At 44.7% G+C, this 24670-nt stretch overlaps 1 protein-coding gene across 1 annotated transcript in view; it reads right to left on the minus strand.

The window, feature by feature from the left end:
• Positions 1-24670, minus strand: part of LOC146854147 (uncharacterized) — a 144135-nt gene that overhangs the window by 63297 nt on the left and 56168 nt on the right. The window contains exon 5 of the mRNA XM_085651924.1: positions 10789-10966. Coding sequence (XP_085508050.1) covers positions 10789-10966 — 178 coding nt within the window. The remainder of the gene's footprint in view (positions 1-10788; positions 10967-24670) is intronic.

The raw sequence follows: 24670 nt of genomic DNA on the forward strand, positions 1-24670 counted from the left end.
GTTATTGCCATTCTCTGGTGGCCACATTCAGGGAATGCTCACTAGTAGGGCATACTCAAGAGTTTCCCTTCTAACTCTTTAGTAATTAGACAAATGTGTCTGTGGTGCCACAGCACTGTCAGCAGCGAGTCCCTGGGGCCCCACAGGCCCAAATCTAGTCTTACCAGATCCGGGGGTAAGGAAGGGATCAGCAGTGCAGAGAGCGCCCTCTCTGTGGGTGCTCACATGTCCTGATCCTGTTTGGCAAAATTGGGCTGCTCCCAGTACACATGGCAGCACCTGGCAGGCGCAGACACTCTCCCTCAAGCAAGCTGGCAGATTGTACCAGCAATCGGAGCTGCTCCCTCTCTGCGAAAATGAGGTAAATCACTCTTCACCTTAAAGCGTGGGGGTGGGGTCGGGGGATATTTTTGATCCTCCAGCTCCTGACTGGAGCCCAGTAAGGGTGTGATGTCTACCGCAGTGTCCTTCATGGTTCTCGGGGGAATCAGTTAGGAGCAGGTCTTGAAACAGCAACTACTGCCTGAATTGTTATGACAGGCTTAATGCTAAATGAAGCTATATAGAAACATTGTGCATAAGCTCGTCTGCATATCATATCCCATACTGGGTTTAAAACAACCACTGGTAATTGGCACCAGACAGAAGATACAAACCGACTCCTTTTTGGGAATTTAACCCACCATATCTTGAAGTTAGGGATGTCCAACATATGTTCATGATTGCCAGTTTCATACTAGATTGCCTGAATAGCCCCATAAGATATGTTTACACACAATGATATCAAAAGGACCTCACTTACATAGTCAGCTATGTTGAACACCTATCATGGATCCAACCCTCAGGGCCCTACATTAACCATCTAATATACAATGAATTCTGACAGTGGTCTTCAATTATGTGCATAATGATAATTTATCTGGATCATGTTTGATAACCATGATGTACAATATATGCCTGATTTTATAATTGTTTCTGATATCAGGATGATCATGAACGTTGTCATGTATCAGCTGTTAATAAATAGATAACAATTTTATTCTTTCCCACCACTTTCCCTGAAATACTGTATATACTATTATTTGCTTTTACATTTACTAATAAATCTTCCAGAGTTCACTGATCTTCAAATGCGTTCAGTAGTTGGTTGCAATTGGTAATATTCTCAATCATCTGAAAGACAGAATAATGAGTACTATCCCTGTTTCAATGTCGGAAATCATGCCAGGAAATAATAAAAACAAAATGGCAAAACTCAGTTAGTAGGAGTCAGATGTAAAGGTGTGGGTGGGTCCAGCAATAGGAAGCTACAATAGTGGAAATTTAGCATTGAAGTCTGGGATGTTCAAATCTGGGTTCTTAGACAAACAACATGAGCAGAGTTTGAACAAAATTTGGAAAGAAATAATGTTTTATATACAATAGTCTTGAGGGAGAAGATGCACAAGAGAAAAGAGAGCAAATTCTCCATTCTCCCTGTGTGTGCAGTTGCACACCACCCAGAGCATTTGACTTCTTACCATGCTGAAGATGCTTAGATGCTGAAAAGGCATTTGACCGAGTCGGGTGGGAATACCTTTGGGCTGTAATGAGAGCATTCGGCTTCGGAGGTCAATATCTAAGATGGATACGGGCTTTATATGATTCCCCAACTGCTAAAATCAGCTATGCTGGCTTGATCTCCCCAGGTTTCAAAATACTTAGGGGCACGCGACAGGGGTGTCCACTCTCACCCCTGCTGTTTGCGCTCTCCATGGAACCATTTATAAACTCTTTACTTACTCAACCCCATATCACTCCATTGGAAGCTGGTTCTAATTCTTTGAAAATCACTGCATATGCCGATGACATCGCTATATATTCTACCGAAGTAGAAAAAGCTCTTACAACAATAATTACAGAATCTAATACCTTTGGATTAATTTCAGGTTATAAATTAAATCTAAGTAAAACTCAGGTAATATTAAACTATCAACCATCGACATTTATACAAGGTACCTGCCGGGAGGCGACATATTTAGGGGTTAAAATATCAGCTAAAGTAAATGATATAAATACGCTAAACTATGATGTTTTATTGAAAGAAACTGCTGGCCTACTTAAAAAATGGCATAAAATACCCTTAAGTCTTATAGGTCGGATTAATTTAATTAAAATGAAGATCTTGCCCAAATTTTTATATTTATTTAGATCAATACCGTTACGGGTGAATAATCTTTTTTTTAGGAAACTTGATGGGATCTTTAGCAGCTATATCTGGGGCTATAAGAAAGCTAGAAGATCGCTTGCCCTGCTTAAATTACCAACTAACAAAGGTGGTTTAAATTTCCCCGATTTCAAACTGTATTTTTGGGCAACTTTTTTTGGTCGCCTCCGTAGTTTATTTATTCCAAATAGCTCATACTATTACCACCAATTTTTGTTGGGTATTGACTTTAATCAATTTCTTGCAAGAACTAACGACCCTAATTACTTTAAAAGGGTTAAGTTTAAGACTGCCCGTGAGACAGTTGCGGTATGGAAATCCTTATTAGCTATATGTAAAACATCGTTTTTTCATTCTAAGCTTTCTTTGTGGGGTAACCCTGGTCTACCAGGAATATTTAACGACGGACATGGGACTGCTTGGGAAAATTTGGGAATTAATTGTTTGGGAGACCTTTACGGCAATCAGGGATTTCTGAACTTTACAACACTTAAACTTCTTTTTAATTTAACCGAAGCTATGCGATTTAAATATATCCAAATTAGAGATTATCTGGTCTGCAAAATGAAAATTAATCAAGTTCCGGACTCAGATCTATGGACATGTTTCTATTCAGATAAACAGAAGTCACTAATTAGTATGGGCTATAAATGTTTGAATAATTTCAAAGAGGATAACTGCTCCAAAATTGCTATGAAATGGACATCTAGACTTGGGACCAACATTACCTCTACCAAAATCTCAGCTTCACTCTGTAATATAAATGAACAAATGTTACTTACCTGTAAACTGTGGTTCTCCAGTATTGGTGTCTTTCATAGATTCACATGCTTGAATATTCCCCGTCGTCGAAGTGGGAGTCCCACGGTATATATAAAAAGCAATAAGTATCATGTATATATACATATACACATACATAACCACATAAGAGTATATACATACCCAAATAAACTTATATATATATAGTTCAAATAACATATCAAGTTAAAATACCATAGGATAGTATTGAGACATAGGAAAGCATTGAGAAAAAGATTCACTTTGCTAACATATCACTGTCATTTTATAGTCCAAACTCCAGCCAATCAGGCGCTAGCACCCTCTAGAACCTTCTCCTCAGAGGCTCAGGCCCTCAGATTTTCGAGCACGAGAGTGACCATAGAGCCAAAAGAGGAGAAGAGAGCCTCTGAGGGGAGGAGGGTGGGTCGCATGTGAATCTATGAAAGACACCAATACTGGAGAACCACAGTTTACAGGTAAGTAACATTTGTTCTTCTCCAGTATTTGGGGTGTCTTTCATAGATTCACATGCTTGAATAGAATAGTAAGCAGTAAACAGTATTCGGCTGACCAAGCCGTATTGATATTGCATGTAATACAATGACAATGTATTTAGAACGCAATTAATAATACCCCAGGAGGAGGGAAGTAGCAGAGGCTCACCTTATTTAAATAGACTTCGTAGAACTGCCTGTCCCACAGCCGTGTCTGCTTCGTTAATGGATTCCAGACAGTAGTGCTTCGTAAACGTGTGCCTGCTGGACCACGTAGCTGCCCGGCATATCTGATGGATGGGCACACCAGCGAACAGGGCAGTGGAAGATGACATAGCCCTCGTTGAATGGGCTCTCACTCCCGAAGACAGAGGCTTACCAGCCTTTTGATGGCAAAAAGAGATTGCTGATGAAACCCAACGGGCAATCGTAGGTTTGGTGACCGATTGTCCTTTGCAAGCACGCCCGTAGGCCACAAACAACTGGTCAGATTTGCGAAAGGATTGAGTTCTGCTAATGTAGAATTTAAGACATCTCTTCAAGTCCAGAGAGTGTAAGCTTTGCTCCGCCGGGGTTTGTGGATGCGGGAAAAAAGTCTTTAAAAGCACCGGTTCGTTAAGATGGAAATCGGATGGTACTTTAGGTATAAAAACCGGATTAGTGCGGAGGATGACACAGTCCGATCTGAATTGAAGGAACGGAGGCTTTATTGTAAAGGCGTGAATGTCACTGACTCTGCGGGAAGAGGTCAGAGCAAGGAGGAGGGCCACCTTCCAAGTTAAAAATTTGACATCCGCTGAGTGGATAGGTTCGAAGGGCGCCTTCATGAGTTGAGCCAGCACGATGTTCAGGCGCCACGTGGGTGGAGGACGCCGAATGGGCGGGAACATGCGGAAGAGACCCTTGAAAAATTGTTGTATGACTCTGGATGAATAGAGAGAGGACGAGCCGTCTTGTCGGAAGCGAGATATTGCCGCTAGAAAGACCTTTAGGGTAGAGTGCGATAATCCAGACTGCGCTAGTTGTAGGAAGAATGGCAGAATGTGTTCTGGGGGAGCGTGCACAGGATGAATGTGGGCGGAAGCACACCAATGACAAAATCGCTTCCATTTGAGCTTATACGTTTTCACTGTGGATGGAGCTCTTGCCTTAGCTAACACCTCCCTGCAGGCTGGAGGAATGTTCAAATGAGCAAATTCAAAGTACTCAGGTTCCAAGCCGACAAGCTGAGAGAGCTGGGATTCGGATGGCATATCCGACCATCGTTCATTGTCAGCAGATCCGGCTTCAGGTGGAGAAGGATGGGCTCGCGTTGGGATAGGAGAAGCAACTCCGAAAACCATGCTTGCCGAGGCCACCGTGGAGCTATTAGAAGTACATGGCACGGTTGTTGTCTCATCTTCCGCAGCACTCGCGGAATCAAAGGAATCGGCGGAAAAGCGTACGCAAATATCCCGTACCAATTGATCGAAAGGGCATTTCCGCACGACCCTTGGTGGGGAAACCAGCTTGCGTAGGACTGGCATTTTGCATTCTGCGGGGTTGCGAAGAGGTCGATTGTCGGGTGACCCCAAAGGTTGAAGACAAATTCCAGCGTCGGTTGATGTAACTCCCACTCGTGGGTTGATGATGCTGACCGACTGAGTGCATCCGCCAGAGTATTGGAAATGCCGGGCAGATGAATTGCTTGTAACGTCATCTGATGGAGTATGGCCCAACTCCAAATCCTCTGCGCCAGACGGGAGAGCAGTGGAGATCTTGTCCCGCCCTGTTTGTTCAGGTAGTGCATGCACGTGGTGTTGTCCGTCTGAATGAGGACTGACTTCCCTTGGAATTGCAGGCGGAAGGATTTCAACGCCAAGAAAATGGCCATCAGTTCCAGTCTGTTGATGTGCCAGCAACGCTGAGCCGCTGACCATTGGCCCTTGACGGATAGATCTTGAAAATGTGCGCCCCAACCCTCCATGGATGCGTCCGTGGTAAGGACGAGTTCTGGGGTTGTCGACAGAAAAGATGTTCCTGCTGTGATGTTGGCAGGACGAGTCCACCAATGCAGCGCTTGAGCCATGCGGGGTGACACCACGATCTGATCGTTGAAGGAACCGGAAACCTGGTGCCACTGCTTGTCTAACTCCTCTTGGATGATGCGACTCTTTAGTCTGCAGAGAGGGATCAAAGCGATGCATGAGGACGCCATTCCCAGAAAGGATTTTAATATGCAGACTGAAACTGACTGCTTTGCTGCGATGGAGCTCGCAAGCTGTTGAATCCGTTCTTGACGCTCTGCTGAAGCAAAGGCCATGGCTGTGCTCGTATTGATACAAGCGCCGAGAAAGGTCTTGCACGTCTTGCTCGGCGTGAGTTGAGCATTTTGTACATTGATCGACAACCCCAGGGACTGGAATAGATCGAGACAACGCTGGGTATCGAGGGCCGCCTGGTGGGAGGATTGAGCTCTGATGAGGCAATCGTCCAGGTAGGGGTATATCTGAATACCCTCTTGTCGTAAGTGAGCCACCACCGGGGCCAGGAATTTTGTAAAGACCCGCGGGGCTGAGCAGAGTCCGAAGGGTAGGACCTTGAATTGGTAATCCCTGTGGCCCACTCGAAACCGTAGGTATTTCCTGTGACGTGGTAGAATGGGCACATGGAAATATGCGTCCTGCAGATCGATCGTTGTCATGTAATCCTCCTGAGAAAAGAATTGGAGGATGTCCTTCAATGTGAGCATCCGAAAGGACTGAGTCTTGAGAAATTTGTTGAGCAATCTGAGATCGAGGATGGGACGCCATTCCCCTGATTTCTTTAGTATGAGGAAAAAACTGGAATAGAATCCCAACCCTCTTTGATATTTCGGAACCACTTCGATGGCACCCTTGTTTAACATTATTTGGATTTGTTTGAAAAGTTCTCTGAGATGGGCGGGTGGTGGCCCGGATGGAGGTGTGCGTGGAGGAACCTTCACAAACTCTAGGGCGTGGCCCCTTGAAATAATATCCAGAACCCAGCGGTCCGAAGTGATTGAGGACCAGGTTGAAAAGAACTGGGAGATTTTTCCTCCAACAAGAACTAGAGGACAACTGGGAAAAGGAAGTTTTGTCCGTACAGAGTCACTGCTTCTTGGTTGAATTTCCTCTGTAATTCGACTTTCCTCTATATGACTTGCTAGTTTGCTGTCTGTAGGACTGCTGCGGTTGTGAAAAGTACCGTTGTTGCCCTTGATTGTACGAGCGGTATTGGGACGAGGAGCCACGAAAGGATGATGATGAGGAGGTGCCGCGGCCGCGCGCACCTCGAAAGGGCTGCTTCTTAAACTGTAGAGTGCCGAGGGAACGAGCCGTATCCGTGTCCTTTTTAATGGTTTGCAAGGCATCTTCTACATGCTGGCCGAATAATGACTCCCCGTCATATGGCATGTCCAAAATCTTAGCCTGGACCTCTTGCCGAAAAGAGGTTGATCGAAGCCAGCCCTGTCTCCTTAGGACGGCTGCTCCCGCCAATTGGCGGAAACCGGTGGATGCGATGTCAACAGAGCAGTCAATGATCTCGGATGACGCCCTCTCACCCTCTTGTAGGATCTTCTGAGCTTCCGCTCTAGAATCCTCCGGTATAAGCTTGATCAATGCAGCCATGTCCGACCACATCTGTCTATCATAACGGCCGAGGATTGCCAAGGAATTCGCAGCCCGGACCGTTGTTGACGCCATGGTGGAAAACTTCTTGCCTATGGCATCCAGGCGACGGCCGTCGCGGTCCGGAGGCGCCGACATTGGAGATGATGGATTCTTGGAGCGGCGCTGTGCCGCTTGTGTGATCACTGAGTCCGGCTTAGGTTGAGACACCAAGCAGGCTGGGGAAGAATCCGGAGCTTTATATTTTTTCTCCAGGCGTGGGAGCACCGCCGGAATAGAATTAGGTGTCTTCATTAACTTTATGCCTTCATTCCATATGAAGTCTATGATTGGCACAGCTCGTACTTGTTTCTGAGGCTGGGACTTGAAGTCATACAAGAAACAGTCCTCTTCCCTAACCACCATGGGAAGGTGAAAGCGTTGCGCTGCTCTCTCCATCAGCTGATGGAACCCTGTTATGTCGACAGGTGGCGAGTTGACTGGTGACCTTGGCGGTGATGCGGGCGAATTGATTTGGTAGTCATCCCAGTCCGCCATAGAGTCGTCCTCTGGGAGCTCACCCTCTTCCGTATCAAGATTGTCCATATTATCCTCCTCTACATTGGAAGGCAGTGCAGGTATGGAGGGCGTGGGTATCGTTGGCAATATAGGATGAGGTGGAACCTCAGATGGCGCTTCACGTTGAGAATTTTGAGGGGATGCTGGAAAACGACGATTATAATCTTCCAACATATATTGGAGGTTGGAAATAAGCTGCACAGGAAGCTGCACCATAGGAACCGGAGCAGAGGGATTTTGCTCTTCTTCCTGTTCATAGTATTCATCCTCCTCAGACTCTTGGCACTTTATATGGAGCTCAGAAGGACTATGAGCATCCCGAAAAAGAGACTGATCGCCCTCATCCGAATCGTCCTCATCCCCTGAGGGAAATAGTTGACGAGGTGGCCGTGGTCCAGGTGGTAACATAACTGGGTCTAGCATGGCCTTACGACGTAGCATTAAGGAGCTGTCCACAGACCCCAGTGCTGGCGTTGACATTGGCACCAATGGCATTGTGGCAAAATTTGACCCTGTCGTCGTCGAGGCGACCGTCGACGAAGCAATCGTCGACGGAGCTGTCGTCGACGAGGAGGCTGCCGTCGACGGGACTGCCGTCGACGGGGTGGCTGCCGTCGACGGGGTGGCTGTCGTCGACGGGGCTGTCGTCGACGGTGTGGCTGTCGTCGACGGTGTGGCTGTCGTCGACGAGGCTGTCGTCGACGGGGCTGTCATCGACGAGGAAGATTTTCTCTTTTTCTTTTTATCCATCGTCGATGGAGTTGTAGACGTCGACGGAAGCGCCAGCTTCCCAGTCGTCGACGAAGAAGTGAGTGGTATCGTCGACGAGACAGTTCTAAGAGACACACATACTACCGTCGACGGAGAAGACGTCGACGAAGTCAGTGTCGTCGACGAAGGATATCTGCTCGATACCGTCGTCACCGTCGTCGACGAGGCTGATGAAGTAGCCGATCTCGTCGATGGAGGGGCCGTCGACGGGCCCGTCGACGGTTTTGAAAGTTTCTGACTGGAAACATGTGCTGACGGAGTCAAAGACGCCTGAGAGCTACGTCTCGGGGGCGCAGACGTGGTAACAGAGACTTTGCCTGTAGACACTTCCTCAAGGTGAAGTCTCTTCTTTTTCAGAAAAGGAGATGGCAAGTCCTGGACACTTCCACGCTTTGAGGAGACTCCTGTTTTGACAGAGGCTACACTTTCCACCTCAGAAAGTGGGTTGTCTGTGTCCTTCAGTTTTTGAAGCCATATTAAAAGGCGACCTTCTCTATCTTTCAAAGTTTTGTGAGAGAAAGTTCTGCAGATCTTACAATTAGCCACCTTATGATCAGGATATAGACAATAAATACATTTCTCATGGGGATCCTCAGAGAAAAGTCTTGACTTTCCGCAAGATGAACAAGGACGGAAAAGAGATTTCTTACTTGCAGACATGATGAGAGATAAAAAACCTCAAACCAGATGAAGAACTGAGCAGAGCTCAGGGAGACTCCCTTCACACGACGTGCGGTAGAAAATCTGAGGGCCTGAGCCTCTGAGGAGAAGGTTCTAGAGGGTGCTAGCGCCTGATTGGCTGGAGTTTGGACTATAAAATGACAGTGATATGTTAGCAAAGTGAATCTTTTTCTCAATGCTTTCCTATGTCTCAATACTATCCTATGGTATTTTAACTTGATATGTTATTTGAACTATATATATATAAGTTTATTTGGGTATGTATATACTCTTATGTGGTTATGTATGTGTATATGTATATATACATGATACTTATTGCTTTTTATATATACCGTGGGACTCCCACTTCGACGACGGGGAATATTCAAGCATGTGAATCTATGAAAGACACCCCAAATACTGGAGAAAGAGTGGTTCAATCTTTGAACATTAGAATTCAGCTATATATCTGTTCTTTATATTATACCCCATTTAGAATTTCCAAATGGTCTTCAAACTCTATATCAAATTTACGATCCAAGTGTCCCAAATGCGATTTCTTTGCGGCTGATATCACTCATATATTTCTTACTTGCCCAGCTTTATCTGAGTTCTGGTCTGGATTTGAAGATATTTTAGTGCAAAAACAGATTGTCTTTGGCTCTCTCTCGCCATTGTCTGTTTTATTGGATATACAATCTGTGAATTGCCCACACAAAGACTTATTAACTGTATTATTTTCTTGTGCTAGATTGACAATTGCTAGTGCATGGATTTCCCAGAAACCCCCACACATTCTGGAATGGTGGTTTTTGATTAACGAAATTTATACTATGGAGTGGGCTGTCGCTAAAACGAGAGGATTGAAATCCGTGAAAAAACTTGAAAAAATCTGGGGAACTTTTTTCTAATCCTCTTTATGTCTCTATTATTTATTTATTTGTTTGGCCTATTCAACATCAAATGTATAGATTTCCATCATCAGCTATTCTCTGTTTTCCTTTGTTTTTCTTTTTGTGTGTTTTATATGTGTTGTCAATAAAAATATTTTCAAAACAAAAAAGACTTCTTACCATGAGTCGATGCTACATTCAAGTGACTCTACAAAGGTTCTACCATACTCAAGGATAGCAATAAATAAGCCTACAATGCTGTTATTGAATGGTAAAATCGCAACGTTGTTGTCTACAACTCTTATCATATAACTGAAGTGCCAAAACCCTGATGATAGTGGCATCACTATAGTAAACTGGAGATGGGGAGATAACACAGTTCACTAACTTACCGCATGAAGACATCACTTCGAAACTATACTTGATCATCAATGACAGTGCTAAGCACTATACACCTTGAAGAGTACCAACAACGTTCATCCAGATGGTACAGCAACAATAACAAGCAGGTGCCAAGAAAGTGCTCACTTACAACATTGTGTAGTGAACAAAGTGCTAACGAAGTACGCTAGCTATTCAGGCCACCACCCCACAATATCATATGGTGTGCTACCACAAACCATACGTTCTTTTCTGGATCAGGATTCAACATAAATGTATGACTACAAAAGTGAGTGTTCAATATCAACGCTTATGACCAACAAATGCACATGATCAACATGAGCAACCTGCAGCAGGATTGTTCCTCAAAGCAGGGCCCGGGGCAAGTTGATGATATTCAGACAAAGACTTACCTCCACTTCCTGGGCTATGTGACCCAGGTAATAGTAGCCATCAGTCGCTCTTCTTGCCAGAACCCGTGCTCCCCTCAACAACCTCAGAGTCTCAGTGGGCACATTCAAGAAGTCTCTCTTCATTAGAGCATCCGCCAGAGGAGCATTATGGGAAATAGGCAAACCACAGAGAGGAATGCTGTTGTAACACAAGATTAAAGTAAGGTGTCATAATCCATTCAATGAGAAGAAAAAAATGATAAATAGGAAATAGAAAAGGGAAATTCACATTTATCTGTAAAGTATTTATATCAGCTACAGGAGCAATTGACATTGTAAAAGAAGAGTGCAATTGCTCCATCTACAGATTTATGCTGTTGTTATAAAAGAGAGAAGAGAAACAGCCCATAAACAGTGAGCCTGCTGTGCTAAAAGAGAAACCAGACAATTATTTCAGTTTTAAAAAAAGCATTTTAAAAATGAAACACTAATTACAACATAAACAAGCCCTGGGAAAAATCAACAGGTCTGGCTTATAAATCAAAGCGCCTGGATGCTTCCAACAATGCAGTCACTAATCATCCGTCCAAGCTCGCAATCACTTGTCCATCCATAGCACTATGAAAGACCACATCAATCAATGGAAAGGCTCTTTCAGATATCAACCAGACAACTGAGTTCTCCGCAAGTTTGGGAAGAATATTAGACTACTTCTGACAGTGTGAGGCTGCTAGTCAGAGATATGTTGAGTGTTTTTGGTATTGTGGTACTGCCATTCTATGAGGGGTGTGAGAGAGTTTCTAGTAGTGTGGGACTCCTAGTCTATGAGGGGAGTGGATGTGGTGGATGAAAGTGGTGTCAGTTGTGTTGGAATGCTCCTCAGGGAGTGTTGTGACTAATATTGTCTGAGGGTTTGCAGACACACACCCTCTGCTCCAAGACTCAGCCACTGGCCTCACCTGAACAGCTCAACAGCAATTTGTAGCAGCTACTCTCCCTGGCTGATGCCTGTTCCACAGCACCAATGGCAAGCCATTCCAGTTCTCATGCTTCTGCGCATGCATTGCGCAAATGGGAAGTAAAGTGCTTGTGTGCCCTTCATTCTTAAGGCACACATGCAGTATAGTAAGACTGACTTCAGCAGCTGGTGTACCACCAGCAGAATCACTATACTGTGCATCTACCGATAAGCACATCCTCATGCATGAACCACAATACACCATAATCATGCACTTCATAAACCAGCATAATGCAGCATAGACCCTCACCCACAGCTATCATTGCCCAGTGCGAGGGAGGGACAGCAACTTTTAGAAAAAGGCAGCATTGGTCAAAACAATACATAACATGATCTCTGCTGAGGGGATTGTAGGAAGCTGGCTCTGTATATACTATATTATAATCAAATAGGAGGGAGAAAGGTCCACTCAGCTTCTTTTCTCGAATATCAAAAAATCAGGTGGAGAGTGGATCACTTGTCCTGAAAGAACCAGGGTTTTTAGTATTCGTATCGTGTACCGATAAAATAACCCTCATTCACGTTATCAGGTAGAAAGAAGCGGTATATCTTGATTCTCCGCTCTGTTGTTATCAACGTGACAGCATCATCATTGGGTTAGTAAAGTGCTTCCTCCACCCGGAGGTTGTCCCACTGGTTATTTCAGTAGTGATCTCAGAGATTAGTGATAGGGTATGGTGAAATTACGTGAACAGAAAAATTATAAAAATCTCGTACAGTCAGTGCATTCTTTTATTCAGACTGGGTTCGAGATAGTTAAAAGGTCTTGGTGTGCACAGGAAGACTAGTTATGGTCTAATGCACTGTGGGGTTTTCATAAAAAAGGACGACATGTTTCAGCCCTTGGTGTTGCCCCAAAGGGTCAGACGGGCTTTCTTCAGGACCTAGCAAGGTGAGAGGCCCTCTATTAAAAGGGTCTCCAGTGAAAGAGGTAGAAAAATTGATCCACCTGTATTCGTTCAATTAGAACCTATGTAGATGGAAAAAAGGGGGGGGGGATAAAGAAGACATTCCTAGTTAGGTTCTTACTTTATGCTGTATTAATGCTCAACAAGTAAAAGCATCAGATGGTGTAACAACTAAAAAAAATTGTTGGTGTAACAACTAAAAAAATTGGCAATTCTTTAGCAGCAGTAAGTTTTACTCTTGTTTGGCAAGCACAATAGATGGCAAGTCTTTAACACTACTCATTTTCATTCAGTTGAGGCAAATTCAACCCTCATTTATGCAAGTACAGATCTAACAATACATCCATTTTGTCATATTGGGGCAAAAGCTCAAAGAGATAACTCTATGTCGATGTGCGCGACATGGAGTCAAATAAACTCATCTTTCAACAGAGGGACATCTGTGAGAAAATCTAAAGAGACAGTCGTGTACCCATAATTTAGAATGTGTTTATATTTTGGAATAGTAGTAATTAATGGGAGTAACATAGCTTCGGATTAGTATTTCCACACAGCGCATGTATAGTAATAATGCGATTACGTGTGGTCTAAGTGTGAGCGTGAACCGGCCATTTATTGTGAATTATTCCGTACATCTGAATCAGCGTGAAGTGGCGTTGCATTGCGCAGGTTCGATGTGTACCCTCTGCAAGCTTTTTTGCTCGTGAAGCCTTCGTTAAAGTGGGGGATTCAAAATTAAAAGGTGCGATAAACTGAGGGAGTTACACGTGTGGTGGCGCGATTCCACTACGGGCTCCTCTGATCGAGAAATAAATAGATCCTGACATTAAGGATAAAGTTATGAAAGGCGTGTGCGATGCTGTAAAGGCATTGCGCGTAGGTAGCTGCAACTCGTTTCTAAGGTTTAAATCGCAATCTGATCGCAGGTGTCAGACATACTTCAGTGGCACTCTCATCTTATTAAGCTTTACCTTAAATCCCAGGATTCGGGGCTACATCGGGTCTTGGGGGAGCCGTCACCGCTCTTAAAATAATAATGGGAAAGGATACTCGTGATGGGCATTGCAGAGTAATACATTACAGTTTTGACGGCGTCCTCGTGTTCTGCTCGTATACCTCTGTGGCAGTGTTGCACGACTTGTGCTGGCTCTTCCTCTCGTGACCCGGTACTGATTCGGGTTTAACTTGGTGTGATTAAGTAGGAGAATACATGGAAATCGAAAGAGGACTAACAATGAGCTCAGATTACCCTTTTTTTTATTATTAGTGAGGCTAAAAAGTCGTGAAGTTGTTTTTCTATGAGCAGTAAGGAAGGGGTGTTAAAATGGGGTTCTACCTAATAGAAGGGATAGAATTGAAAGACATAAATGTCAAATTTGCGTGCATCATTGATATTGCGTTTAGTTGTTGATATTTATTGTTTAATGCTGAGCCATGGAATATTATCGTTCAGCCCATGTGTATTCGTTTGTAGACGGTAGACCCAACGCTGCTCCTTCTCAAATAGTATCTTTTCTGCGTTGTGGTTTTTTGCCAACAAGGTCTCTAGGATTACCCATTGTAGGTCATTGACCGTGTGTCTCTTTTCTAGAAAGTGACTACTCATCTTGGTAGTGCTCTTCTTACACTTGACATTGCTCCTGTGTTCACAAAGTCTCTGTTTCACTTTGCGACAAGTCATTCCTATGTAGCGTAAACTGCAAGGACAGGTAAACATGTAAATTACATGTGTTGTGTTACAGTTAGTATGTGCTCTAATTGTCCACTTCAGGTTTGATAGCAGTTGTAAAGTTTTCGTTGCTGTTGTGAGATGACAAACAGAGCAGGAACCGCATGGGAAGTGTCCCGTCACAGGTGTGTTGTTCCATAGTCTTGGTAGAGATTCGTTCCGAGTTTGTAAAGGTGGTCTAGTGTGAACTAGCATATCTTTCAGGTTTCTCGTTCTCTTGTTGGAAAACCTTGGTTTTGGCCATTTCAAAGAACCAGAGGTCAGGATTCGCCAGTTTTTATTGATGATTTTTTTGACATCATTAGAGACCGTGCTGTATGTGCTAACACATCTGACTCAGATTGGGGTGGAGATGAGTTCTACACACCAAGGAGAAACAGAGGACAATACAGAAGTCAAAACAGAAGAAGACCCAATACATGGTACACACCATTCTTTGGCCCACAACAACAACCAGCACCCTTCCAAACTTACAGTCTAAATTTTCAAGGTTGGCCGAACCCCTATTTTCAAGGACCACCACCAATGGGGGCACCAATGCTGCCGAACATGGGTCAAAGTTACACACAGATGCCGCCTTTTTTAGGGAGAGGCCAGACCAACAACAGAACAAGACGGAAAGGAGTAACCTGGATAGACCAACAACGACAGGTCCACACCAGAAGCATGACGGGAGCAAAATCAGGGACAAGCACAACAACCTTATATTCAACTTAACTAGTACCATCCTGACTGAAGAACAAGAAGAAATCTTGAATAAAGGACTTAGATATGTCCCAACACCACCCCTAGACATTTTTAAACTTCAATTTGAAATGGCTGAATTTTGCAGAAAGTTAAAATTGAAAGCCTTCTTTAACAATCAGGAAGAGCAAGCCAAAGATGGTGACACTACACTACGCAATAGGTCCAACTTCTGCCCAATGAATCACCAAGTTCCAGTGGAGATACTGGCTTTCGAACAGGCAATTATGAAAGAAGTAGAGGGTCTAAAAGACCAGAAAAAGAGACTCTTCATGAACATTTCAAACTCAGAACAACAAGCACTAGACACACTACGGAAGAACGGAGAGCTAGTGATAAAACCTGCTGACAAGGGTGGAGGGATCGTACTATTGAGTAAAGAAGGATATGATCAACAATGTACCAAGTTACTCTCCGATGACAAATTTTATCAAGTAATTACCGATCCCACAATGCATTTACAACGAACCATCGCACTCATGGTCGATGAGGCTGAAACAAATAATTGGATTTCGAAGAATGAAGCTGAATTCTTACTGACAAAAACACCAAGGATGCCATATTTCTATTCTCTCCCTAAGATTCACAAATAATGCAGGCCCCCGACAGGCCGACCAATTGTCTCTGGGATTGGTTCAATCCTAGAGCCTCTTTCCCAATGTTCTGACCCTTGGTACAACAAACCCCCACCTATCTCAAAGACACCAAAGATCTACTCAATCTTCTTAAAGATCAACAGTACTCTCAAGAAAGAATGCTACTGGTAGGACTAGACGGCGAAAGTCTTTATACCAGTTTACCACAACAAAAGACCTTGGAAACATTGGAAATGCTACTGTTTAGTAAACAGTGGGATTACAAAACACCCAGACATTTCATTCTCGAATGCTGTAGGCTAGCCCTTACCGAAAATCATTTTGAGTATAACAACATAATGTACCGACAATGCCATGGTACTTCCATGGGTAGTACCTTTGCGCCGAGCGTAGCAGGACTATACGTAAGCGATTTTGAGGCCAACCATGTTCATAACACTATCAACCCTTTCTTACAAAGGATTATTTTTTGGAAGCGCTATATAGATGATGTCATCTTAATATGGGAAGGCGACCAAGAAAGTCTAACAAGTTTTCACCATTGGTTGAACTCCAGGGACGAATGGCTTAAATTCACTTACATAGCCAGTCCTAATGAATTGGATTTTATGGACGTAACAATTTTCATTGAAAATGACACAATACAGACCAAAACTTTCTTTAAACCAACAGTTAAAAACAGCCTCCTCTCATACAAAAGCTTCCACCCACGCCCGATGAGAGAGAACCTTCCTTACGGCCAATTTCTCTGAGAAACTGTAGTAACATCAAAGGTTACAAAAACCAGGCTAAGGAGATCTGTGATAAACTCCAGAACAGGGACTATCCTGTTAGCATCATCAATAAATGCCAGAAGAGAGCAAGAAATCAGCACAGAGATACCCTCCTTGAAACAACAAGGAGAGAACCGGAAAAAGACTTGGTTACCTTTGTTAGCACATACAGCACGGTCTCTAATGATGTCAAAAAAATCATCAATAAAAACTGGCGAATCCTGACCTCTGGTTCTTTGAAATGGCCAAAACCAAGGTTTTCCAACAAGAGAATGAGAAACCTTTACAAACTCGGAACAAATCTCTACCAAGACTATGGAACAGCATACCTGTGACGGGACACTTCCCATGCGGTTCCTGCTCTGTTTGTCATCTCACAATAGCAACGAAAACTGCTACCAAACTTGAAGTGGACAATTAGAGCACATACTAACTGTAACACAACACATGTAATTTACATGATTACCTGTCCTTGCAGTTTACGCTGCATAGGAATGACTTGTCGCAAAGTGAAACAGAGACTTTGTGAACACAGGAGCAATGTCAAGTGTAAGAAGAGCACTACCAAGATGAGTAGTCACTTTCTAGAAAAGAGACACACGGTCAACGACCTACAATGGGTAATCCTAGAGACCTTGCTGGCAAAAAATCACAACGCAGAAAAGATACTATTTGAGAAGGAGCAGCGTTGGGTCTACCGTCTACAAACGAATACACATGGGCTGAACGATAATATTCCATGGCTCAGCATTAAACAATAAATATCAACAACTAAATGCAAGATCAATGATGCACACAAATTTGACATTTATGTCTTTCAATTATATCCCTTCTATTAGGTAGAACCCCATTTTAACACCCCTTCCTTATTGCTCATAGAAAACAACTTCACGACTTTTTAGCCTCACTAATAATAAAAAAAAGGGTAATCTGAGCTCATTGTTATTCCTCTTTCGATTTCCATGTATTCTCCTACTTAATCACACCAAGTTAAACCCGAATCAGTACCGGGTCACGAGAGGAAGAGCCAGCACAAGTCGTGCAACACTGCCACAGAGGTATACGAGCAGAACACGAGGACGCCCTCAAAACTGTAATGTATTACTCTGCAATGCCCCTCACGAGTATCCTTTCCCATTATTATTTTAAGAGCGGTGACGGCTCCCCCAAGACCCGATGTAGCCCCGAATCCTGGGATTTAAGGTAAAGCTTAATAAGATGAGAGTGCCACTGAAGTATGTCTGACACCTGCGATCAGCTAGCGAAATAAACCTTAGAAACGAGTTGCAGCTACTTACGCGCAATGCCTTTACAGCATCGCACACGCCTTTCATAACTTTATCCTTAATGTCAGGATCTATTTATTTCTCGATCAGAGGAGCCCGTAGTGGAATCGCGCCACCACACGTGTAACTCCCTCAGTTTATCTCACCTTTTAATTTTGAATCCCCCACTTTAACGAAGGCTTCACGAGCAAAAAAGCTTGCAGAGGGTACACATCGAACCTGCGCAATACAACGCCACTTCACGCTGATTCAGATGTACGGAATAATTCACAATAAATGGCTGGTTCACGCTCACACTTAGACCACACGTAATCGCATTATTACTATACATGCGCTGTGTGGAAATACTAATCCGAAGCTATGTTACTCCCATTAATTACTACTATTCCAAAATATAAACACATTCTAAATTATGGGTACATGACTGTCTCTTTAGATTTTCTCACAGATGTCCCTCTGTTGAAAGATGAGTTTATTTGACTCCATGTCACGCACATCGACATAGAGTTATCTCTTTGAGCTTTTGCCCCAATATGACAAAATGGATGTATTGTTAGATCTGTACTTGCATAAATGAGGGTTGAATTTGCCTCAACTGAATGAAAATGAGTAGTGTTAAAGACTTGTCATCTATTGTGCTTGCCAAACAAGAGTAAAACTTACTACTGCTAAAGAATTGCCAATTTTTTTAGTTGTTACACCAACAATTTTTTTTAGTTGTTACACCATCTGATGGATTTACTTGTTGAGCATTAATACAGCATAAAGTAAGAACCTAACTAGGAATGTCTTCTTTATCCCTCCCCCCCCCTTTTTTCCATCTACGTAGGTTCTAATTGAACGAATACAGGTGGATCAATTTTTCTACCTCTTTCACTGGAGACCCTTTTAATAGAGGGCCTCTCACCTTGGTAGGTCCTGAAGAAAGCCCGTCTGACCCTTTGGGGCAACACAAACGGCTGAAACATGTCGACCTTTTTTATGGACACCCTACAGTGCATTAGACCATAACTAGTCTTCCTGTGCACACCAAGACCTTTTAACTATCTCGAAACCAGTCTGAATAAAAGAATGCACTGACTGTACGAGATTTTTATAATTTTTCTGTTCACGTCACTTCACCATACACTATCACTAATCTCTGAGATCACTACTGAAATAACCAGTGGGACAACCTACGGGTGGAGGAAGCACTTTACTAACCCAATCATGATGCTGTCACGTTGATAACAACAGAGCGGAGAATCAAGATATACCGCTTCTTTTTACCTGATAACGTGAATGAGGGTTATTTTATCGGTACACGATACGAATAGTAAAAACCCTGGTTCTTTCAGGACAAGTGATCCACTCTCCACCTGATTTTTTGATATTTTCTGTATATACTATGCCAAAGTGAGGTATAGTGTGCACAGAATCCAGTGGAACCCCAAAGGAAGGCACAGGTAAAGGTAGATATCTCCTTACTCTCTATTTGTGGTAGTGTGGTTGACAGTAAGGCTGTATCAGAGGGTAGTTTTAACCATTTGTTGTATACACTCAATCAGCAAATGATTTCACACACTCAAAGACTGAACTTTAGACCGATTGGTTTGTATAAAAATATTCTTTTAGTTATTTTATTTTCTAGAACCAAGCAAGCCTGGCACAGGTAAGCAATAAAAACTTTACAGTAGTAATGCAGTTTGTAAACAGTTTGAATTGCAATTGTACATACACTTTGATCTGATTACAGTGGAGCTACTAGTAATGCAATGCTTTTGATATACTGTACATATACTTTGTATAGGCTTTGTAGTAAGTTTAAGTTTAAGGGATTTATAAAGCGCATGGCTACCCGCGGGCATCCCAGCGCTGCCGAGAGGAGCAAACAACATGTGTGGTCCTAGGGGAACAGCCAAGTGTTAAGGTTTTTTTTAAACACTGTTCATTCTTGGTTAGCCTTGGTTCTAGATCCAGGCTATTTCAGAGTTTGGGGGCTGGGTGTGAAAAGGATCTTCCACCCAATCTTGCTTTCCTAATATTCATCAGGAAGCAAGCTCTTGACCTAAGGCATCTGTGGGGGGAGTACTGGGAGACCAAGGCTTGTAGCATAGTAGGGCCTCTCCCATGCATGGCCCTGTGGGCTAAGCAGAGGGCCTTGAGTTTAACCCTGGCCTGGACTGGAAACCAGTGAAGCTTCTTCAGAGATGATCTAACTGATTGATGTCTGGGGATCTTGAGAAGCAGTCTGGCTGCGGTGTTCTGCACCACCTGCAACCTGTCTGTGACATATTTGGGGGAGCCGAGGTACAAAGACTTGCCATAGTTTAATCGCGAGACTACCAGAACCTGTACCACCGTTTTTCTCAATTTTTCTGGGATTAAGCTCAAGATTTTTCGGATCATACGGAGGATGCCGAAGCAGATCCCCGAGAGTTTTTTGTGCCTGTATTTTCATGGTTAGGTTTTGGTCTAACCACATCCCCAGGTTCTTTATGGAAGTTTTAGGAGTGGGTGGGGGCCCCCAGTTTCCCGGCCAGTTAATCTCAGGGCGCGGGCCCGGTCCATTGTTAAGGAACATGAGCTCTGTTTTGTCCCCATTTAATGTAAGGCTATAGTTGGCTATCCAAGCATGGAACTAGTTGCAGATGGTTAGAATTGGGAGTTTCTACCACCCAGACCACCAGTTGGGTGTCATCCACGTATGAAACAATAGACAGTCCAAATTCCTGCACCAGGTGTGCTAGTGGGCTTAAGTAAATTTTAAAAAGAGTTGGGCTCAGGGACTAGGCCTGAGGTACTCCGCATGGGGCCGTGAAGGTATCAGACAGGATGCCTGCTTCCATACATTGGAAGGATCTTTTGCTCCGGAACGAGGCCACCCATTGGTTGGCCGTGTCTCTAATCCCAATCTCTTTGAGCCTGTGGATAAGAATCTCGTGGTCTACCGTGTCAAAAGCCGCGTTTAGGTCTATGAGCAAAATTGCGGCTGCTCTTCCTTGATCAAGTATGGCTTTTAGTTTTTCTGTGACCCCTAGTAGGGCCGACTCTGTGCTGTGTTCCGGACAGAACCCCATCTGGGACTGGTGCACAATGCCATTATCCTCAAGGAATTGCGAGATTGAACTGTTAACCTGTTTCTCAGCAATCTTACCCAGAATGGGTAGCAATGAGATGGGCCGATGGTTTCCCATGGATGCGGGGTCCAATTGGGGTTTTTTGTGCAGATGCTTTACAATAGCATGCTTCCATTCTTTGGGTACTAGACCTTTCTCAAGGGATAGGGAGATGAGGTCAGCCAATTTGTCCCATGTGGGATCCCCCCCTGTAGAAGAATGTGAGGGGGAGCAGGATCTATTGGCGACCCTGATTTGATGTTGCTTAGGAGAAAACCTGCATGTTCTTTGCTCAGCCTAGGGAAGGTGAGCAAAGATGGAGAAGGATTGGGCTTGGGCATTTCTGGGCCTAAAAGTAGCTCTGACTTGTCTGCAAAGTCCTTCGCCGCTTCAAAGGTCTCGCCTGTGATTGAGTGACGTGAGTTGTAAATGCTTTCAATTTTACTCTTAAAAAAGATGGCTAAATCGTTATCTCTCCTTCAAAGGTTGGGGGATGTGTGCACCTGGTTCAATTATAGTAAGGGATTTTACTATTTTGAACAGTTCTGTGGAAGAAATGGAGGACCTCTTAATTCTTCATAGAAGGCTGCCTGTACTTTCCTGATGTCATTGTGATATTTCTGGATAGCCGCTTTATATGCGGATTTAATGTCTGGGGCATAAGCTTTCCTCCAGCTCCTCTTTAGCTTTTTACAGTGTTTCTTTTGGGCTACTAGCTGGAGGCTGAACCAGGTAGCTCTATTTAGGTTTCCCTGCGTTATCAGTCTGGGCTTCTTAAAATTTCTATCCACAGAACTGCTAATCCAGTCTGACCACCACTTATGTGCCTCATCGAGATCTACAGTGTCTGGTGGGATGGTTGCCTCCAAATCTCTGGTCCAGGAATTAGGGGCAAGCCTTGGCCACTTACGTCCTAGGGCTGAGGAGCCCCCTGAAGGCTTGTGTGGCGGGGCCTTTTGATACAAAATAGGAATGAAAAAGTGGTCTGACCAGGGAATCTGGATAGGAGTGAGGGTCTGCAGTTTGGGATCATTAGAAAAGATGGGGTCCAGAATGTGCCCTTTTTCGTGTGTCGGCGAGCCCACCCGTTGCATAAGTTGCAAGGCCTCAAGGTCGGCCAAGAGTCTCTTGGCTGGTGGGATGTTAGTGTCCTCCACATGGATGTTGAAATCACAGAGTGAAGTGAAAGCACTTTTCCCTATGCTCAGGAAGGAGGATGTGAGGGAGAGGGACACAGTCTAAATTTGATGGCCTCACAGTTAGTTATAATAAGGATGCTTGTGGAGCAGCTCAGATGTAATTTATAAATGACTGCAACGCCGCCTCCCACGTTTCCTACCCTGTCAAGTTGGTGTATTCCATAGCCTTAGGGAAGGGTACCTATGATGTGTGGCGAAGAGCACTCTTTAAGCCATGTTTCAGTAAGAAACAATACATCAATACATCAAGATCTTTCTCCTCAATAAGCATCCTTATCTCAATATAATGTCCTGGGAGGGATCTACAGTTGATTAGCCCCATCTTCCAGTTCTTGAGCTTATTTCTCAACAACCCTTTGCGACTGCCAATCGGTGGGGAAGTGTCTTATGACAACCAGCATTTTCGTCATCCCAGAGGGTAATTGGGATCAAGGGAGTGGAGGCAGCGAGGGGAAATAGCTGGCCTGAGTGATTCAAGTTCCTCTTCAGAGAACTTGATTATGTTGGCAGGGTCAGTGCAAAATTGGACAGGGTATCTGGCCCCTGATCCCATCCGGGTGCAGACGGGCTTGCCTTTTTGCCGCCTTGGGCGCACCTGCGACGTGCTTGCTGGGCGTCCTGCTGGGCGCGTCCACGCAGCTGCTGCCAGAAGAAGGCGAGTCACTTGAGTCTTGACCGCTAACCCATCCACTCCGTGACCGTGGGGAGGAGCGATCCTCTCTATGGTCTGAGGGGGTGGAGCGGCTTCCCTTCACACTATGGAGCTTCCTGAAGACGTGGTAAGGCTTTGGGTGCAATGCCTACTTGTATAATTAAAGCGGTACGGCGCAGAACAGAACTGATTCAAATTCAAATTCAACAAATAGTGACACAGTAAATTAAAAAAAACAGGTTAAAAGGTTCTTAAAACAGTGCGCATAAAATGACTCAAAGTTTATGAGCAAAGCAGCGCAATGAAGCGACGCTGCGATACCTCCCAGGGAGTCAGGCAGCAGAGTGCTCCTAGAAACTCAAGTAGATTACTTTACAGATTACTTTTCTTACTAAGTGCAGTATACCTGGATACTGCACTGGGACATTTTCTGTAAACAGGTAAGTAAAAGCGTTTCTGCTATTTAGTTACAGTTTTAAAGGGTTTCTTAGATTTTCGAACTCCACACTAAGAAACTTTTCACAGAAAAACAGTCAATGTTATCCTATGGAGGAAAATAGGGTTATCGGTTCATAGGTAAGTATTTGTCAAGGATGCACTCTTGTTACACTCTCAACGGCACTAGGGCGGCCGGTTGCAGAGTGCTGAGGCCCAATGTTATCCAATGGGGGTTAGGGCGCCTCCGGTTGGTGGTTGCTGACGAGCAGGCCACTGGGTTGTGGGAGCAAAGCTCCTGGACTTAAGTTCAGGGCAAATGGGGGTTCAAGCCGGCATAGAAGGTACACCCTCAGTGGAACTGGGGCGGCCGGGAGCAGAGTGCTGGTTTTGCGTCAGGCACCCTGTAGCTTTAAATGGGGAGTCTCTGGTTTGCAAACATACTGCAGGCTCGGGGACGAAGGTCTTCTGTGTGCGACCACCACTTGGAGAGGTAAGTGGGGTTGCTGGGGGTTGGTTAGGCACTGTCGGTTGGGCCACCCAAGGCTGTGGCACGTCGTGTGTAGGGTTGCCTTTTAGGGTCGGATCTTCTTACCAACTCCTGGTCGCGGCCGGGGGGACCTTCCGGTTTGAGGCTGCAGGCGCCAGCTGGAGGCTTGAGGCAGGTCAGGGGTCGCTGGATCTCGGGTCAGGATCACTGGGGAGACCTCCTCTTGGTGTTGGGCCACTCAAACTCAGGCCGTGGGCGTCGGGTTCAGAGTGGTGCAGACTTGCGGATCCTGCCACAGCTGGAGTCTGTTGGTGAACAAATCCGCTGTTCACGGGAGACTGAGTCTTTTCTTTTGAAGGCAGGGCAGGCCCTCAGGGTTCTTGAGGCTGCTGGCTGCTGGCTGCAGGAAACACCGGGGTTTCGCTTCTGCAGGTTCGAGGTGGGGACAGGCCGGTAGGGCTGGGGCAAAGTCAGTAGGCGTCTTCCTCTTGTTAGCTTCGGCACAGCTGTTCGGTCCCTCTTCTTCTTTGCTTCCTCTGGTTTGTTGTCTGAGGGCTGCCCCCTAAATACTGTATTTAGGAGGTGTTATAGTGGTCTCGGGGTCAGTAGCCAAAGCGCGTGGTGGGGTTGGCAAAGGTAGGCACATCTTCTGGGCTGGCTCATTTTTCCCGCGTGTCTACCCTCGAAAAGGAGGGGAGACAGGAAGGGGGCCAGCAGGAGAGGCTGGGGGTCACATTACAAAGGCTGCAAGGCCTTTGAAGCTCCCCTGCCACAGATGGCTCTTCATGGCCTGGGGGAGGTGTGATCATCTCCTCCCAGGAAAGGCTTTGTTTCTGGGCTCGGGGAGCGAAGGCTCCCACCCCAGGGGTCAAGAAACCTGTCTTGTGGTAGCAGGCTACTATGTACCAGTCAGGGAACCCACCAGAGGCTGGTCGTTTTTCAGGGGGCAGCTCTAAGATGCCCTCTGAGTGCATT

Source organism: Triturus cristatus, chromosome 4_1 (genome assembly GCF_964204655.1).
Source record: "Triturus cristatus chromosome 4_1, aTriCri1.1, whole genome shotgun sequence".
NCBI lineage: Eukaryota > Metazoa > Chordata > Amphibia > Caudata > Salamandridae > Triturus > Triturus cristatus.